Source organism: Delphinus delphis, chromosome 6 (genome assembly GCF_949987515.2).
Source record: "Delphinus delphis chromosome 6, mDelDel1.2, whole genome shotgun sequence".
Lineage (NCBI taxonomy): Eukaryota > Metazoa > Chordata > Mammalia > Artiodactyla > Delphinidae > Delphinus > Delphinus delphis.
The window spans coordinates 12,182,564-12,199,348 of NC_082688.1; the positions used below are offsets into that span (position 1 = coordinate 12,182,564).

The window sequence follows — 16,785 nt, forward strand, 5'->3', positions numbered from 1 at the left end:
GTTATACTAAGGTCATACAAAATGACTTTAAAAAGGTTACACGAAACAAAGAAGGTCATTATATATTAATAAAAGGTTCAAAAGAGCAAGATTATATAAAAATTATAAACATTTACATAACTAGAAGAGACTTTCAAAATATATGAAGCAAAAATGACCAGAATTAAAGGGAGGAATAAACAATTCTACAATAATAATTAGAAACTTCAACAGCCCACATTCAATAATGAATAGAACAACCAGATAAAGATAAGTTAGGCATTAGAGGACTTGAACATCACAATAAACCAACTGAACCTAACAGAAGTGTACAGAACATTCCATTGAACAACAGCAGAATACACATTCTTTTCAAGTTCACATGGGACATTCTCCAGGACAGGCCATACATTAGGCCATAAAACAAGTGTCAATAGATTTTAAAAGATAGGTATTATACAAAGTATCTTCTCCAACTAAAATGGGATGAAGTTAGAAATCAGTAACAGAAGGAAAACTGGAAAATTCAAAATATGTGGAAATTAGAAACACATTCTTAAAGAACAAATGGGTCAAAGAAGACCTCAAAAGGGAAATTAGAATGTACTTGAAAATGAGTAAAAATGATAAAAACATACAAAACTTATAGGATACAATGCAAACAGTAATTAGAGAAATTTATAGTTGTAAATGGCTACATTAAAAAACAAGAAAAATCTCGGGCTTCCCTGGTGGCGCAGTGGTTGAGAGTCCGCCTGCCAATGCAGGGGACACGGGTTCGTGCCCGGGTCGGGAGGATCCCACATGCCGCGAAGCAACTGGGCCTGTGAGCCATGGCCGCTGAGCCTGCACGTCCGGAGCCTGTGCTCCGTAACGGGAGAGGCCACAGCAGTGAGAGGCCCGCGTACCACACGCACACACACACACAAAAAAGAAAAATCTCAAAATACCCTAACTTTACACCTTATGAAATACGAAAAAGAACAAACTAAACCCAAAGCTAGCAGAAGTAAGGAAATAAAACGGAATGGAAATAAACCAAAAAAAAAAAAAGAAAGAGAGAGAAAAAAAAAAAAATCAATGAAACCAAGAGTTGTTTCTTTGAAAAGATCAACAAAAATCAACCTAGAAAACAATGGGCAAATTCCTTGAAACACACAAATTATTTATTATAAATGGATTCCAGAGAAATTAGAAAATCTCAACATACTTATAACAAGAGATTGAGTGTGTAATCAAAAACGTCCCAAAAAAGAACAGTCTTGCACCAGATGGCTTCACCAGTGAATTGTACCAAATATTTAATTTAATTAAAATATTTAATTAAGAATTAATACCAATCCTTCTCAAACTCTTCCAAAAAACTGAAGAAGAGGGAATGCTTTCTAATCTCATGAGGCCCTCATTATCCTGACACCAAAGCTAAATAAACGCATCACAAGAAAATTATATACCAATGTCTCTTATGCATATAGGTGCAAAAATCCTCAACAACATAAAAGGAAATCAAATCCAACAGCATACTAACAGGATTATTCCCCATGACCAAGTGGGATTTATCCCAAGAACGCAAGAGTGGTTTACCATAAGATCAACCAATGTAATATATCTCATTAATAAGAACTAAGGGAAAAAACCTCATGATCATCTCAATTGATGCTGAAAAGTCATCTGACAGAATACAATGCCTTTTCATGATAAGATCTTTCAGAAAAGTAGTTACAGAGGGAAAATTCCTCAACATGATAAAAGTATCTGAAAAACCCACAACTAAATCAGTAGCTTACCTACACCTCAAGAACAACTCATGAACAAGTCAAGGATGCCTCCTTTCACTGCTGCTATTCAACATTGTAGTGGAAGTTCTAGCCAGAACTATTAGACAAGAAATAAAAGGCATCCAAATTGTAAACAAAGAGGTAAAACTATATTCACAGGCAACATAATCATACATATAAAAAAACCCAAAGAATCCACAAGAAAGCTTGTAGAGCCAAAAAAACAAATTCAGAAGCGTTGCTGGGTACAAGACCAACACCAAAAATCAGTTGTGTTTCTACACACTAGTAACAATATGAAAAGGAAATTAAGAAAGCAATTTCATTTATAATATTATCAAAAAGAATTAAATACCCTGAAAACTAGAAAACACTGCTGAAAGAAATTAATGAAGACCTAAGTACATGGAAAGACATTTCATGTTTAGACAGGAAGACTTAAAATTAAGATGGCAATACTACCCAAAGTGATCTACAGATTCAACACAATCTCTATCAAAATTACAACAGCCTTTTTCTCAAAAATGTAAGAGCTGATCCTCAAATTCATATGGAATTTCAAGGGCCTGGCATAGCCAAAACAATCTGGAAAAAAGAATAAAGTTCAAGGCCTCATACTTCCTCACTTACAAACTTACTACAAAGCTACAGTAATTAAAAGAATACGGTACTAGTGTAAGAGCTTCAGTCACATGTAATAGAATAGACAGCCCAGCAATAAATTCTCACACACATGGTCAGTTGATTTTCAACAAAGGTCACAACCCCATTCAATGGGGAAAGGACAGACTTTTCAAAAACGGTGCTGGAAAAACGATAACGACATGCAAAAGAATGAAGTTGACTATAGCAGCGGTGACGGTTACAATATTGTGAATGTACTTAATGCCATGGAACTTCACACTTACAAATGATTAAAATGGTAAATACTATTCATGTTTTACCACAATATCCTCCCTCTCCACCCCCTAAAAAGGAGGAGAAGCCAGAGAGCCATTGGACTGGCAAGATGGAAAAGGGCTCTAGAATGGTACTGAAGTTTACTGGTGGGCAGGACTGCGTGTATGATGCCGTCCACCAACACAAGGACTACAGGAGATAAGAAGCAGGTCTGCGGATGTACTTGAGTTCAAAGGTACATTAACACTGGACAACCAGCTGGAGATGTCTTCTAGGCAGCTGACCCTGGAGCTCAAGAGAGCTGTCTGGTCTTGCGAAAGAGATCTGTGAATAGTCAGCACGTAGTAGGTTACGGAGAATGCAGATCCCTGGGAAACACCAACATCCAAAAAGCGAGGGAGGTAAACTTCCTTCCCTCCACTTCCTGGGCCCAACGCGGCGAGTCCACATTCCTAGGCGGGAGGGGCTTACCAACACTTTAAGTGCGGAGGCACCCTTCAGGCCCACGCAGGCAGCGGACAGCCGAGGCGCAGCTAGAGAGGAGCGGCTGAGAAGGAGCGAAGCGCGCGGGGCCTGAGCCCCAAGCGCTAGGGAGCCGCGGCACCCGCACCTCGACTCACGGGCGGAGATGCTCGCAGGAGTCTGGGGCACGCGCTTTGCTCCCCGCCCACAGCGCTGAAAGTCTCTCTCCGAGCCCGCCGCCCTCCCAGCCTTCCGATTGGCGGAGAGGACCGTAGGACCTGGAAGTTGTCTTTGTCCGGCGAGGGCTGCCCTTCCGGTTCCGTTGGGTCCCCCTTTGGCTCGGGTTCCCCGCCCCTCCCCCTTCCCGGAGCCCCGAGGGGCCGGAGCTCCTGGCGGTGCCGGATCCTGACGGTGGCCTTCCCCTGGGTCTGTAAGTGCGGAGGCGGCCGGAGCGCCGGGTAGGGGTACGAGGTCTCTCAAAATGGAGCCCCCTTGGGGCTCTGGATTGGCCGGGACCTGCCCTGGGATGGGGACCGAGGGGCTGGCCTAGGCCCGGGGGGACTTATGGAGCCCTAGGCCCGGCCCATGCTGTGCCCCGCCCCTTTCCCTTCCCAGCGTCTGGAGTGGGGAGCCTAAGGATGCCCCCAGGGACCTCCTCTTGGGACCCTAGCCGAGGGCACCGCAGTTTGCTTGAACGCCCGACTCTGGCATCTTGTAGGAAGTGCCAGATCTGGGCCATGGCAAGGCCTCAGGGCCAGCCCGCGAGAATCATTATGAGTGCTAAGCTAGGTTAGTCTTTTGCCACTGGCAGCAGCACCTTTATATTTCTGGCGCTATGTCAGGCACTGGGAATTCGTAAGATATTGTTCCAAGTTTCAGGGTCAAGTTTGAGAGCCAGATAAAAACAAATGAGTGCCCCTGCGATGTATGAATCAGTCATATATGTATGAACTGTTCAAGGGGTAGTTGCTGGGGAGGCTGAAGAAAGAAGGTGACTTCTCAATTTTATTTGTTGGAGAGGATAAGGTGGAGAAGGGCTTTTCCTACAGGAGGAACAGTTGCAATGCTGTGAAGGGATGACTGAGCATAACTTGTGTGGGAAGCGGAGGAGGGGGGCGCGGGGCTCTTGTGCAAAGGATGAGATATGAGGCTGGGAAAGTAGACCGAGGTCCAGATAGTGAAGGTTTAATCCTAAAGGAGGTGGGTACTTTTTGAAGAATTTTGAGCAGGAGACTGGTATAGTCGGATTTGCACCGTAGAAAACCATCTTGTTCTGGAGGTCAGCCTATAGGATAGGAATTTCTATAAACTGATTCTGGACTCTTTAGCTAAAGTCTAGATGCTCTCATTGGAGATTCTTTTGAAGGAGTAGTGGGATCAGTCTAGTAAGAAGTAATGAAATCCTGAAATGGAGTTATGACAGTATTATTGGAAAGAAGGCAGGTAATGCTGTAGTGAATGCTGTAAAGACTCTATAATAAATTGGATGTTGAGGGTGAAAGAAGTATCAAAGCTGAGTCTTAGGTTTTAGGCCTGTGGTATTTGAAGAATGTTAATGCCATTATCAGCAATAAAACCATAAGCCTAGTGTAGATGACAAATTCATTTTTTGGATATGTTGACTTGAAGGCCTAGTGAGATAGCCACATGGAGCTGTCCAGTATAGAGTTGGAAATGGAAATCTGCAGCTCAACCTAAATGCTGTGGCTAGAGGTAAAGGTTTGAATTATCATAGAGCGTAGAGGTGGAAGCCATGGGAATAGCTGACATCAGGAAGGGGTTATTGAGAAAGAAGGGAATATTTGGGGGGAATGGTTGCATTTACAAAGCAGAAAGAAGACTTAGAACTAATAGTAGTTGGTGTAGCAGCAGAAACAGAAGTAGATGATAAAATATAAGAAGTAGATGATAAATATAAGGGTTCCAGCAACCAAGAAGACTCAGAAGTCAAGAGAAGAGAATACTGAGAAGGGTCCACTGGGACAATTGATGCAGAGCATTTGGAGAATGAGGGGGGGAAAGATGGCATTTCTTTATCAAGAGATCATGAGTGACCTTTTACAAAGCGATTTTAATAGAGTAATGAAGTGATAATATATGAAATAATGCAGACCTCAAGTGGTTTGGTGTCAAATGAGAATGAAAAAAAGGCCACATATGAAGGATTTCACAAACAAAATTGACAGGCTTTATTTACTTACTTACCTTGCATTTGCTTATAAAGCACAATTCCAGGCACTATTCTAAGTTCTTTTAAAAATTAACTTAATTTTAAAAATGAATTTACTTTAAAATTAATTTAATTTCCCATAACAACCCTATGAAGTAATATTCTTTGACAGGTGGGAAAACTGAAAAACAGAAGTGGTTAAGTAACTTGCCGAAGGTCACACAACTAGTAAGTGGTGGAGCAGGGTTTTGATTCTAGGAAATGTGGTTTTACCCACTGCACTAAGCAGTGATTGAATATGGGAGTCAAAAGAATGGGCAAAATTTAAGCAAAGATAGACTCAATTAATAAAAAAATGGAGAGGCTTGGAAGGAGATCCAGATTGAGAAGAAGGTAAGTAATGGATTTATGTTTGTGTTATGTATTTGTTTTTTATTTCTTTTCTTCTGTCTTAGATTCTCTTCCAGTCTGTGCCATTTTAGGTCAGTTTCATTCACAGTTAGGTCAGTTTATGTCATGCTTTCATCTATTACTTATTATCTATAATCAGGTCTCCTCTTCAGCTTCAGAGCTGTATCCAGCTAGCTAATGGATTTCTCCTTAATGTCATGCAGGCTCCTCTGGTTAAACATTTTAACACCTGACCCATGATCATCCCCTCCAATATTCCCTAGCTTATTGAATGACACTCTGTCAAAGATACCCAGTTTCTCAAACCAAATATCTTGGAGTCATCTTGACCTTTCATCTCTTGTTTCCCACCTTGGTCATCAAGTCCATCAGTTCTTTGTTTGAAATATCTTCTAGGATCTGTTTCCTCTCTCCATCCATATTATTTCCACTCAGTATCCATATTATTCAGGCCCTCATTATTTCTATCTTGATCTGTTAAAGTAATAGCATACTAACAGGTTTTCTTGCTTCCACGCCTACTGTTCTCAGAGCCATTCTCCATAAGCTTTTATTTTTGACTTATTGAGTTTTAGCCAGTTTAAGAGTTTAGATATCATGCATTTCAAGTGATAGAGTAGTAGCCTAGGGCAGGTATTTTTGATTAGCTTGAATTGAGGTTAAGTTTGATTAAGATTAGCCATGAGGATGGAGAGTTAGGAATTTTTTAAATAGAGAAGGTAATAAAACATTGAGAAACCAAGACAGGCTTTCTGAGGAAGTAAGCATTAAGAAAACAGCAAAAAGTCAAGGACTAAGCTTTGAAGAATATACTTACCGTTACACAATTTAGTGAACCCTTGAGGAACAGATCAGCAAAAGAATGGTGGAAAACTGAGGCCAGTAGTTAAGTCACTTGCCCACTTCTGTACAACAGTTTAAGAAGAATGAACAACTAGGTCTGTTTATTCAATATAAATAACCCTCAAAAGCAATAAATGAAAATTGCAAAACAATATATATATAGTTTATAAGTAAGAAACCTAATTTTATTTTTTGTTTTCTGTGGCTAGAAATGTTGTGATATAGAAGTGTTGTTTTAAAAATGGAGGGGAGGGAGGGCGTCCCTTGTGGCGCAGTGGTTGAGAGTCCGCCTGCCAATGCAGGGAACACGGGTTCGTGCCCCGCTCGTGAGCCATGGCCGCTGAGCCTGCGCGTCCGGAGCCTCTGCTCCGCAACGGGAGAGGCCACAACAGTGAGAGGCCCGCGTACCGCAAAAAAAAAAAAAAAAAAAAAAATGGAGGGGACGGAGAGTCATTAAGCAAGAAACTTAGAACCAACTGAGAACTGAGTGGAAGGAGGCTGAGAAAGGGGGCTTGTACTTTACCTATATTAAAAAATTTTTCCAAGAAGGGTATATTTCTGTAATCTTACAAAAGAGTGAGACCTTGGAGAGTGCAGTGTCATGAAAGTTACCCAAAAGAAGAAAATGATTGAGTTTTATAGAGAGAAAAGCTGTAGTTTATTACAACCTCTTTGAAAAATGGCATATGGTGTTAATGAAAGATGAAGAAAGATTTCCAAGTAGCTGTGAGTGCTAAGTTGAAAGATAAAGGTACTTTTATGAGGTAGATGAGGAAACAGACAGACATACAGCTTTGGAGTTTATTATACAGAATAGAAAAGTTTTCCTTATCAGTATTATCAGAGGCATTTTAGATAAGAAACATGGATATTTTTGCACTGCCCATCGCACGGCAGTGAACGTTGTTGAACGTAGAATATTCACTGATCATTTCTAGTTACTCCTGTTTGAACAAAGGGAAATTTTCAAATTAGCTGGAACATTTGTTATGGAAATGATTATGGAAGAATTGTGTAAATATAAATAAAGAGAGAATGATCTTAAGTGAGACTATTCCTATTTCATTGATGTTTGAGAAATGGGTCATTTAAAACTTGCTGAGAGAAACTCAGCAGTATTTAGACTTAATCACAGTAACCTAGACAACAGATGATAAGGACCTGAGCCATGCCAATTGTAGTAAGAATATAGAGAGAGAATTTGGAAATCATTCTGAGGAAAGAATCAACAGAATGTGGGGACCAAGTCTCTATTCTACCTGATCAGATCTTTACTTTCTTTAAGTTACTAGAAGGTCTGCTATAATCTAGAATTATGTGAGAGATTTTTATGACAATTATCAATAATTGCTGTTATAAATTAACTATAGTTGGGGAGTCTGAAAATCAAATATATTCATAATGATATTAAGTCTTGTTTGTAAATGGCATTAAGTTTCATTCTACAAAGATAAATACAGGGCTTCCCTGGTGGCGCAGTGGTTGAGAGTCCGCCTGCTGATGCAGGGGACACGGGTTCATGCCCCGGTCTGGGAGGATCCCACATGCTGCGGAGCGGCTGGGCCCGTGGGCCATGGCCTCTGAGCCTGCGGGTCCGGAGCCTGTGCTCCTCAACGGGAGAGGCCACAGCAGTGAGAGGCCTACGTACCACAAAAAAAAAAAAAAGATAAATACACAGTATATGTATAGCTGATTCACTTTGTTATAAAGCAGAAACTATCACACCATTGTAAAGCAATTATACTCCAGTAAAGATGTTAAAAAAAAAGATAAATACACAAAAGATAGAAAAATAATATAAAGTTAAAATAAGTGAGAAAGGAAGGTAAGACAAGGATAATACATAAATGCTTTACTATTAAAGTCCTCTAGACTTGACACAAATTTGGCTTTACGTTGTACTTTTTGTTCTTAAACATAAAACTTTTATTGAAGCATAACTAAATACACAAAAGTATATCAATCATAAGTGTACAGCTGAATGGATATGAGCAGGGAGATCTGAACAGTTACACAGTTAACAGGCATAAGATAAAACTTCAGCTAGCCTAGTTTCATACATGAATTTTGTCATCATGCAGCTTGGGCACAAGTTCTACCTCTAACATTTAATACTTTCCACCTCTCTTAAATTGAGCAAGTTATTTATGTTCACCAAGCTTGGGTTTCCTCATAGGCAAAGTGGAGATGATAATAATGCCTACCTCATAGAGATTTTGAGGATTAAATGGGTCAACTTGGGTAAAGCACTTAGCATTATACCTGGTACTCAGCAAGGATTCAGTAAAGATTAGCTATCATTTTTCTTATTTTTAAATAAAATTAAACCAGTTCATATGGAACAAGTGTTCCTTTTTATTTTGACATTTTAGAAATTTTGTTTAAAATTTGGTTTTATGTTGTTAAAACTATTTTTTGGAAACAAACCCTAGAAAGACATTTTCCCCAGGGCACTCAAAAGAGGGTATCATGATAATGTAGAGCATCTCTACCATAGCTCAATAATAATTTCCTAGGGAACATTAAGAGTTAATTATGGTTTTTGTTGAATGAGCTGTGTAAAAATAACAGTTGGTCCTTGCCCTCAAGTAACTAACAGTCTGTTGGAAAGAGAGACTGGTGACAAGAAACAATTAAGGATAAACTGTGTGGCCTGGAAATAAGAGTTTATCAAAGGGAGACAATACAGTGGACTGAGACATTAAGGAAAACTTCTTAAACAGAATAATTTTTCCTCATATTCTTGGACTACAGCAGACAAATCAAGCACTTTCCTGAGATACCTGTTTGACTGCTTCTGTTGGTAAGTTTCTTGAGACTGATGAATAGGAAGTAAATGAAATTGTACTCCAACTCCTGTCTTTGGAACTTCAAGGAACAATCCCTGAGGATAGTTGTCTAAAGCATTACAAGTACTGTCATATTATAGATGGAAGCAATTAATGCTCATTTTTCAGTGTGCGTAGGAAAATACTGACCTGTCAGTAAATTTAGGACAAGCTAAACCTCTAAGTAAGAATGCCCCTTTTGTTTGGCCACTTGAACAGCAGTCATTTATATAATTTCTAGTTATAAATTGGGACAGTCACTGTTTCCAGATCAAATATATTAAGCTACTGTAATTGCTAAAACTGACCACAGATAGATAATACAGTTGTGCCACTTTGTTTACTGATATAATCCCTGTGTCTCCTAGATTTTTCCTTTTCATTTGATATTCACCACCTTTTCTATGATGCTGAATTTGCTTCTCTACATCCCTCCTCTCATCTTCATTGTGATTTTTCATTATCTGTACACTCAGAGTGCCATACAAAGGGAAAGCTTATAATTTATGTATAAATATATTTTAATATACCTGTGCCATACCAGTTCCCCCTCCTAAATCTCACCTCTCTTTCAATGACATTTTAATTCGGCTGAAATCCTAAGTTTAAAACCTTTACACGTTACTGTTTTTCATTTTCTATCTCCAGTTACCAAGTTTTTTGAAATATCTTTTTGTTATCTTTCCTTGCTCCTTATTCATTTTCATTCCTTTCTAGGCTCTCATGGCCTCAGACCTGTAATGTTTATGCAGACACCGCATTGGTCTTCCTAACAGCAGTTCTTGCTTCTTACTACTGTCAGATGAATCGCATAGGTTCAACAAATGCAAACTGAGCACCTGCCGTGTGTTTAGTACAATATCAGGTGATGGGAATACACACCAGTTTGAACAGAAGAGGGTTTGGCCAGTAATGTGGCTGCATTAAGTAGAATTTGAAGCCAAAGGAAAGAGTGTTTTGCCCTAGAAGATGCAGGTTCCCAGCACTAGCTCCATTGAACAGGGTGGAGATTCTTCTCTCTAATGCCATGTAGCTTGCAGTTTGGGGGGAAGGAACAAGTATTGGTATCCTGAGTGTTATGTTAGAAGCACTTAGTTATAGATCCAGTAGAGACAACTGTTCTAATCTAAGGGGTTAGGGAAGGGCCCTCAGAGGAAATAAAGGAGTCAGAATTGGCTAGGAATAGTGTTATGGACTAAAGAAATAACTGCTAAGGTTTGGAGTCAGTAGAGTGCTGTCATGAACCAGGCACTGAGCAATATGAGTGAGACCTAGATTCTGCCTTTACGAGCTGGTGTTCTATGAGCCTTTGTAATTCAGTGTTCTAGAAGATAAAATTATAAAGATTGGGCTTCGGGGCCAGATGTTGCTAGGAACAGCTGGTTGTCTCTTGATTCTCGACTACGGAGTTGATGGATACATAAAGTTCAAGGTGAATTTATTGATGCACTGAGATTGTAGAGCCGCTTCTCAGGGGTAGACCTGCTATACCTACTGATCTCACAGAAGACTGCTATATAGACTGGTGGATTGTCATTGTAAAAATAATAAATGTGTTGACAATATCATGTTGCCATGGCTAATTCATCCTTCCCTTTAGAGTGACACATGGGAAGCCAAGTTATCAGAAAATCATTTGAAGAGTATGGAATCAGAACATGGGGACTTTCTCCAAAGGAATTGCTTCATAAAGGGACAAATACACAGAGTTTTGGCAAAGACACCTTCTCCATGGTTGAATGGTTTATGCTAATGTTTACCTTAATTATTCTTAAATTTACTTGATCAGTTTCTATTCAAGAGGTTAGTCTTCATCCAGGAGACAATGGGAGCTCACAGAAGGATTTTAGGCAGCAGTTGGATATAATCAGATCTGTGGTTTTGAAAGATGACGTGTGATGGTGTAGAAGTTGGATTAGAGGTAATAGAAGCTGGAACCAAGGAACATTTATGAATCAGTTCTAGTAGTCCGGTTGATGAGTAATGATGGATAAATAGGGATAAGGAAGAAAGAATAGAATCTAGTAAGGATTAACTAGATCCACCTTACTCCTACTCAGATTCCCACCAAGTGACTCATCTGGTTTTTCTATGTCAAATATTTACTTCATATATCAAGAAATGTTTCTTAAGAAAGAGTTTAGGTTTGTCCAAAATGCAGAGGATAAAGACCTGTGCCTTTGACACTGTCTAAAAGTTGTCCCTTTAGGCATGTGACTTTCATTTTATTGCAGAAATACTTGTATGAGTAAATTCACATCAGTTTAAACAGAAGAGGGTTTACCCAAGAATGGGGCAAGCAATGTCACTGCAGTAAAATACAAAGTGAAGGAAAAGAGTGTTTTGTCTTCGAAGAAGCAGGTTCACAGTATCATGCAAAATAAAGTAGTTATTTCATTATTACTTGTTGGGATGTTTTAGGTAGTTCTTGAAACCTGATAGAATTATCATTTGAGAAGCAAAAAAAATGCCCTTGGAATAACTCAAGCACTGTTCTTGTATTAAGCATCTTAAAAAGTTGAATGAATATACCAAGCTATTTACACGGATACAAGTCCACTCCTTAGGTGCAATTGACACTTGATGTTGCTAAGGTAATTTTTAACAGCCTTTGAAAGCAGTTATACTAGCTTCCTCTTTCAAGGAAAATTTTATTCAGATACATATAAACAGGTATGACAACACAAATTTGTTTTTGGAAGGAAAATCCAGGTTTTCTTAATTGTTTGTATTTTCTTAAATTCATCCTTTTTAACATTTCTGTTCTTTAGGTCTGCCAAAATGTCTGAAAGATCAGATCTCCTTCACTTCAAGTTTGAAAATTATGGAGATTCAATGTTACAAAAAATGAACAAATTAAGAGAAGAGAATAAATTTTGTGATGTTACAGTTCTCATAGATGATATTGAGGTACAGGGGCATAAAATTGTGTTTGCTGCAGGTTCCCCCTTCTTAAGAGACCAATTTTTACTGAACGATTCCAGAGAGGTGAAAATCTCCATATTACAGAGTTCCGAAGTGGGGAGACAATTGCTCTTATCCTGTTACAGTGGTGTGCTGGAATTCCCTGAGATGGAACTGGTAAATTACTTGACGGCTGCGAGTTTTCTTCAGATGAGCCACATTGTAGAACGGTGCACACAGGCCTTGTGGAAGTTTATAAAGCCAAAACAACCAATGGATAGTAAAGAGGGATGTGAACCGCAGAGTGCTTCTCCCCAGTCAAAAGAACATCAGGGAGATGCCAGAGGCTCCCCAAAGCAGGACTCACCTTGTATCCATCCATCTGAAGACAGTATGGATATGGAGGACAGTGATATTCAGATTGTTAAGGTAGAATCTATTGGGGATGTATCAGAGGTTAGAAGTAAAAAAGATCAGAACCAGTTTATTTCTTCTGAACCCACTGCTTTACATTCATCAGAGCCCCAGCACTCCCTGATAAATTCAACTGTGGAAAACAGAGTAAGTGAAATAGAACAAAACCACCTCCACAATTATGCCCTGTCTTACACAGGCAGTGATAACATCATCATGGCCTCAAAAGATGTCTTTGGGCCTAATATTCGAGGTGTAGACAAAGGCCTACAGTGGCATCACCAATGCCCAAAGTGTACCAGGGTGTTTCGTCACCTGGAGAACTACGCCAACCATTTAAAAATGCACAAACTCTTTATGTGTCTACTCTGCGGCAAGACTTTTACTCAGAAAGGCAACCTTCATCGACACATGCGTGTGCATGCCGGCATTAAACCTTTCCAGTGTAAAATCTGTGGGAAAACCTTTTCTCAGAAGTGTTCCTTACAGGATCATCTTAACCTTCACAGTGGAGATAAGCCCCATAAGTGTAACTATTGTGACATGGTTTTTGCACATAAACCAGTTTTGAGGAAACACCTTAAACAGCTGCATGGCAAAAACAGCTTTGATAATGCCAATGAAAGAAATGTGCAAGACCTCACAGTGGACTTTGATTCTTTTGCATGTACAACAGTCACAGACTCTAAAGGGTGTCAGCCACAGCCTGATGCGACGCAGGTCCTGGATGCAGGTAAACTGGCCCAAGCTGTCCTGAACTTAAGGAATGATAGTACTTGTGTGAATTGAGTAGGGCCTTTATGCTCCTAACTAGAACTGACTACAAACATGGCAATAGTCTGAGTCTTTCTAGGAGTGATTTTGCGAATTTGACTTCTCCAAAGCCTCTGTGCTCTGGAAGTCATAGGGGTGAGTCAAAGCACTAATAGACCAGGCAACTTGCCACTTGGAGTGGTCTTGCCTTCCTTTTGCCCCTTCCCATGTTCTGTTTTGAATTATTTATCCTGTGATGTCTGTTTCCTTTCCCAAGGAGTATTCCACCTGTCTACCTAACATTGACTTATGTCTTAGACTGACACTGTTTTAGACTTTTCACTGGGCACATTCTGAAGGTACCAACAAGTTAATAATATCACCTCCAATCCACTAATAGATGCTATGCTAAGAGAAGCGAATAATATTTTTCATTAGCAGAAAATAAGCTGAGATATAAGGAGATATTGCTGTTGGCCTGAATATGTGATAGAATTTGTAGTTGCCTTGCCTACTGATAATTCATCTGTGTCTGATAAATGAATGAATCTGCTTCCTACAATTTGTACTTGTCTTGGAGCTGGCTATAAAGTATTTTAGATTATTCTGTACTCTTTTCAACAGTATATAGCCCAACTTCACATCATTGAAGTTCATATAGACCAGAGTACAATATTTTTAGCAACACCTGCAGACAGATAGTTAGGAATCAGCATGGGGAGCATAACCAACAAAGGATAGTAGTACAGTTGTACAACAGTACTTATTTGGGAGGTCTTCCCCAAAAAGAAGCCAAATGTTTATAATTAACCTCTAACTTACTTGGTGATGCTTTTGAAGTCAGGATTGCTCCAGGCACATTTAAAGTGTGCTAATGCGTAATGGTCTCTCTAAAAAGGGGCTATCTGGAGTCATTCTCTAGGCTTTGTTTAGCCATCAGTAAGGTGAGTTTGGCCTTCAGAGCTTTGTCCAGTGTATTGTAATAGTCTCTGAATTCTCATTTCCTTGTGTACCTTAACTTCTAAAATGGATGAAAAAAGTGAGTCACAGGAGCAATCAGGTTTTTGCATTTAGATATTCTTATAAAGGTACATAGTCCCACCTTGTCACCTCTGATAGATCACTAATACAAAGTTGATTTTCCATTATGGAAAAACAAAACAACTGTTCTTCCTAAAGCACATGTTATAGTTCAGAAATAAAATTTTGAGTCTTATTAGCTTCTGACCCATGAGTTAGATTTAGGTAATAGGAGTGTTTGAGTCCATAGAGAATCTTAAGAGATCATTTAGTCCACCTCTCTTTTTTTAAGTTGGGATATCCAAAGCCCAAAGAGGTGGCCTGGCCAAGGTTAGCCAAAGTAGATAAGTAACTAAATATGAGCTACGGTCTCCTCACTTCTCACTGTCCCTTGGCTTAAAAAGATTTAGTACATGATCAAGAATACCTTAATAAAAAGTTCCTAGTTTGTGCTTCCCCTCTGTGAATCACTGTTTGCTTTCTGAGACATCCTGGATTTTGCAAATAAAACCTCACAGAAGGATTTATTTTTGTAAGTTAATTATTTTTTGGTTAGGATGAATATTACATTTTTCCTGAGCAAGTGACTGATTTGCTAGGTGTTGATTAGGAAGGGCAAGAACAAGTAAGAATAATGTGAGAAGGATCCAAATGTGAAACTGATTTTGTCTTGAAACAGTGTTTATTTAGTTTCCATCAGGATTTTCTGTTTTTGTTTCTGAGCTATGAGAGTCCATGTACAGATAAACCAAAAATTAGTTTTAACTTGAGTAATCAGAGGGAGTTCTTAAAGTTGTTATAATTTGATGCATTTATATGTGAATCTGATTTGAAGTATAATTTCTACCTTTTGTTAAAAGATTTTAAATGAGAATAAAATTGAGTGATAAGACTAACAGGTATCTATGCCTAATGTCACTCATTATATGGTCTAATGATGCTGCCTAGCATTCTGGGTTTTTAATGATCCAGCCAAAGAGTACCAATTCTATGCAACAGTGAGACACTAACATGTTAACGGATGTTTCACTATTTTCTCTGAACATCATTTTATCACAGGGAAATTTCAAGTTGGAGTGCTTCCTCTGCTTACATTCATGTCCTGTTTTTGTTACTGGTTTGAAGACTAAAAGGCATGGGTTCAAATAAGATTGGTCTCTTTGGTTGGAGACTATTCCTGGATTCATTCAGACATTCAAGAGACATTTATTGAACACCTACTATTGCCAGGCACTATGCTAGATACTGAGGATATGAAGGTAAGATTGCTATGGTCCCTGCCCTCACAGAGCTTACAATCCCATGTAGTCTTAGTGAGATAAGGTGTCAATTTGGTTTTATCCTAGGAAGAATAAAGAAAACTGCCTTGCTTTCTTTGATCACTTTAAATTAGCATCTTGATGGTTTTGTATCACTAAATCTTCTAGTTCTCACCTTTTTCAACGGCAAACTACTGACATGGTTTACAGTGTCTTCCATTTCTTGGCTGGAGAGGTGTTCTGTTTCTGTGAGACATTTTCTTAATTTTGGTGGTACTTGACTTTTCTCTTTCTTTGTTTATACATGTTTCTTAGATTGTATTGCAAAGTGGTCAAGTTACTGATATCAAATATGTTTTACAGGGGAAGATGACTTTCAAAACTAGTCGTATTCTTGTAGAGGAGGAAGATTTTTTAAAACCTTAGACATTCAGCATTTGTATTTTATGGATCCCCAGGATAACTAAAAAGGAGAGAGGGCTCTCTTTACCATAGTTTGATTTTTAAAAAATTACTGTGTCACAGTTATTTATTTATTATTTAATTTTAAAGGCAAACTCCAAACTGAAGTGGCTCTGAGGTAAATCAGATGTGGTTTTAATTTGTTTTAGTTTCCTTATTAGAAGGTCTATAAATGGAGGGTGACCATTGTCACTACTTCTAAGATATTATCCTAAACAAACAACCCAGAACATTTTATTTCAGCTGGTGAATAGCTGTTCTCAATCTGTTGTATGTTAGACATACTGTGAACTACCTCTTCACTTATTATGGGGAAGTTTCCTTAATAAAAGTTTGACAATTAAAGCTCTGGTGTCAGTGGTTTATTTTCTCTCTCCCCTCCTGCTTCCCTTTCCAATTGCTTGAATTTGAATGCAGGAATGCTTTCTTCACTCCTATTCTTGAAAAGACATTAATCAAGCACGCTGAGCTTGGCTTCAGAAGCAAATCTGGGCTAACCAGAAATTGTTACTAGGGTCAGTTACTTCCTCCTGTGCTATTGACTGAGGGGATGGAGCAACTGCTTTTAAGAATTAGCTGAGACATTCCTTCATTTGGCAAAT

General features: G+C 38.9%; 1 protein-coding gene across 1 annotated transcript; it reads left to right on the plus strand.

The window, feature by feature from the left end:
* Positions 1-3,503: 3,503 nt before the first annotated feature.
* ZBTB26 (zinc finger and BTB domain containing 26) lies at positions 3,504-16,516 on the plus strand. Its single transcript, XM_060014186.1, has 2 exons — positions 3,504-3,549; positions 12,143-16,516. Exon 2 carries the CDS (start codon positions 12,153-12,155, stop codon positions 13,476-13,478), a length of 1,326 nt encoding a protein of 441 aa, XP_059870169.1. The 5' UTR covers positions 3,504-3,549; positions 12,143-12,152; the 3' UTR covers positions 13,479-16,516.
* Positions 16,517-16,785: the final 269 nt, after the last annotated feature.